This window comes from Mus caroli, chromosome 2 (assembly GCF_900094665.2).
Source record: "Mus caroli chromosome 2, CAROLI_EIJ_v1.1, whole genome shotgun sequence".
NCBI classification, from domain to species: Eukaryota; Metazoa; Chordata; class Mammalia; order Rodentia; family Muridae; genus Mus; species Mus caroli.
The window spans coordinates 80,355,087-80,358,902 of NC_034571.1; the positions used below are offsets into that span (position 1 = coordinate 80,355,087).

Sequence of the window (3,816 nt, forward strand, 5' to 3'; positions counted from 1 at the left end):
GAAGACCTAAGTGTGGACATTTGCCCCTTAGAATTCGGAACAAAACACTCATGGAAAGAGTTACAGAGATAAAGTTTGGAGCTGTGACAAAAGGATGGACCATCTAAAGACTGCCATATCCAGGGATCCATCTTATAATCACCTTCCAAAGGCTGACACCATTGCATACACTAGCAAGCATTTGCTGAAAGGACGCTGATATAGCTGTCTCTTGTGAGACAATGCTTGGACCTAGCAAACACAGAAGTGGATGCTCACAGTCAGCTATTGGATGGATCACAGGACCGCCAGTGGAGGGGCTAGAGAAAGTACCTGAGGAGCTAAAGTGATCTGCAACCCTATAGGTGGAACAACATTATGAACTAGCCAGTACCCCAGAGCTCTTGACTCTAGGTGCATATGTATCAAAAGATGGCCTAGTCAGCCATCACTGGAAAGAGAGGCCCATTGGACTTGCAAACTTTAGATGCCCCAGTACAGGGGAACACCAGGGCCAAAAAGTGGGAGTGGGTGGGTAGGGGAGTCGGGGGGGGGTGTACTGGGGACTTTTGGATAGCATTGGAAATATAAATGAGGAAAATACCTAATAAAAAATTAAAAAAAAAAAAACAAGATTGCATCAAGTGGCTGTGAAGTTACCCATGGTAACTCTTCATAGTGTCTAAATAAAAAAACATCTTTCTATGTATAATTTTCCTTGATATGTAAAATGTTATCTAACATTGATTGAAATTTTATCCTGGATCTATTCTTTTCTTTGAACTTTAGCTTTAACTTTTTAAATTGATTTTCTGGTGTAATTACATTGATCACATTTTTCTCTCCTCCAGTTTAGCTGGTATGTTCTTTATGGTATAATCTTATTTAATTTTAGTACACAGTCACAGCTATAATATGGAGGTTACCAATTCTATACTTTATATTGATTCATTTTAATTAACCTTTATTTTTTTCTTTTACAAGATGAAATTTAAACAACAAAAAAATATTGCATTTCTACATTTTCCCATATTTATAAACTACTGTTTCCCATGGGATCTTGATTATGATTTGAAGATTTTATTTTATTAGTCCTATTTTTTATTATTTTGTGTTGGAAGGAAAAGAGGTTTTCATGTAAGAAATGAAAAAAGAGACTCAATCTTGCTGTGCATTTCTGCTATTTGATAATCTCATGTGTCTCACGGTCTGACATAGTATGAGGCTGTGCACATGAATTGAGTTATTAAGTGTGGATTCTGAGTCCATGAGTAAGAGTTCTCTTAAGGGCCTCCTTTACTTCTTTGTTTCTTAGGCTGTATATCAATGGATTGAGCATAGGAATGACTAGTGTATAAAACACAGAGGCCATTTTATCAATTTCAAAAGTATGACTAGATTTGGGTTGCAGGTAAATAAACATCAGTGTTCTGTAGAACACAACCACTACTGTCAGATGAGAGCTGCACGTGGAGAAGGCTTTGGACCTCCCCTCCTTGGAGTTCATCCTGAGAATTGCCACAAAAATGAACATGTAAGACACCAGCACAATGAGNAGGGANGANAGTAAATTGCAGCCTGAGAAAATTAANATAATCAGTTCTAATTCATGTGTGTCAGAACAGAGCAGAGATATCAGAGGGACACAGTCACAATAAAAGTAACTGATGATGTTAGAGCCACAAAAGGGCAGTGTAAATAACTTAATTGTGAGAAGTAAGGACACAAATAGGCTATAGAGATAGGGTACCAGTACCAGCTCCCAACATACTTTTCCTGCCATGATGATCATGTAGAGAAGAGGTTTGCAGATGGCTACATAGTGGTCATACGCCATGGCTGGGAGGATAAACAGTTCAGTAATAATGAAAATCTCAAAGAATGTCAGTTGTATAGCATACCCTGTGTAGGAAATTATATTCTGCTGCATAACAAAATTTACCATCAATTTTGGACCAATAACTGTAGAGTAATCAAGATCTGTGATTGATAAATGTCTCAGGAAAAAGTACATAGGAGTATGTAGTTTCGAGTCTATATGAGTCAGGATAACCATGCCCAGACTGCCCATCAGCGTTACCAAATATATGACTAAAAATATTACAAAGAATGGTGCTTTGAGGCCTGGGTTGTTGGTGAGTCCCAAGAGAATAAATTCAGTGACCTGGATCCTTGCACTGTGGTTGAATTTCTCCATTTGGCTCAAAAGTGTCGATCTGTGCAGGAAGTAAGTTTAACATAAATTATTTGTAAAATCCTGTATGTCAGAGAGCCTATAGCATGACATATAAGATATGGCTTCTTCTACCTAACCAGTTCTGCTCCATTCAAGAAAAATATAGAAGACAACATTTATATCTAAAAAACTATGGTACAGTGGGCTTTACCAGGGACAGAATAATAAAATAATATTAAATGCTTTTGATTTTGTTTTCATATTTTGTTCTGTTTTGAGATTGGGTCTTGCTCAGAGTGGTTTGGAAATTGTATTCATCCTGTCTCTGCATCAACAGAACCTTCTGTAGTCTTGTCTGGCTTCACATTAACTATGTGGCTGAGAACAACCAAGAACTTACAATTCTGTTGCTAATACCCATGAGAGCTGAGAGATAGGGTTAGAGGCATGTGCCATCATATTCAGCTGTAAGCACTCACTGTGATAAAAGAAAGAATATCTACTTCATCTGTTGCCAAGTTATTAAATAGGTAAAAAAGTTTTTTATTTTATTTCTCCTTTTTAAATTTTCAATTTTAAAAGCACACACATCCTCAAACACACACACACACACATACACACACACACACACACACACACACACATATTATAGATAAATATATAGATGATATAGTTGTAGAGCTATGTTTATGTGTACATCTATAGGCTATATACATAGACATAGATATAGACAGATATAAATAATAGGAAATGTTTTTTTTTCTAAACAAGCCAGTCACATGCATAAAGAAACAATTAGAAATAGTTTACACGTCATTTTTGACAGTCACATAGCAGTTAGGACATCTCTGGTTATGGATGAATGTACATATCAGCTTGTTTACTAAAGTGTGAAACCTAACTCTGGAGAGGCTTATTTCAGAATATCCTAACATCTCAGTTTGATTTTTCAACAACTGTTCGTTTTGAATCACTATTTCTAATGACCTCTGAACCGTACATCTCTCTTTTGTGAAAGCATGGTCCTGAATATCCTGACTGGTTTTAAACACCTGGAGAGAACTATGGAAAGAAACCAGTAGAAAAAATATAAATTTCAAGAGAAAAAGGATAAAACATTTTGTGCTGGATATACTTTAATCTCTTTATAGACCGGAATTCACGTGATGCTCTCAGTACACTAGGAAGTAGATAGTCATCTCTTTCCCACTCATCTAGGATTCACGCAAACTGAGGATTAGAGGCTGCAATCATTTTAAAAAGGTCAGCTTTATATAGTGGCAAAGTGAAGCTCCAGGTAACTCATCCAGCATAGGAATATAGTCCCATAAACGCTATATTGTGCCACATCTTCAGGAAAGTCAACCCAAGTAAACATGGACTATGAGGCAGAGGTGAACCCAGATGGATAATGATAGAGAATGATTCTTGTTAAAATGGATGGCTGAAGAGCAAGGCAGTGGGTTTAGATGCCCATTCAGAATAATGAACAGAGACTAATAGAAACTGAATAAAAGGTCTTCTCTGGGCACTAATACTATTAATATTTAAGTCTTTGGAAATAGTTGAGTTTAAGTATGTCTTTAAAACCTATCAAAGCCCACTAATCCTTCTTACCTGTGTGGAGACCTTGCTTAGGAGTTTTGCTGCTGTGATCTTCT

General features: G+C 36.7%; 1 protein-coding gene across 1 annotated transcript; it reads right to left on the bottom strand.

Annotated features, from left to right (window-relative positions):
• Positions 1 to 1,225: 1,225 nt before the first annotated feature.
• Positions 1,226 to 2,179, bottom strand: LOC110289740 (olfactory receptor 8K1-like). Its single transcript, XM_021156102.1, has one exon. It carries the CDS (start codon positions 2,174 to 2,176, stop codon positions 1,226 to 1,228), a length of 951 nt encoding a protein of 316 aa, XP_021011761.1. The 5' UTR covers positions 2,177 to 2,179.
• Between the last annotated feature and the right edge of the window lie 1,637 nt (positions 2,180 to 3,816).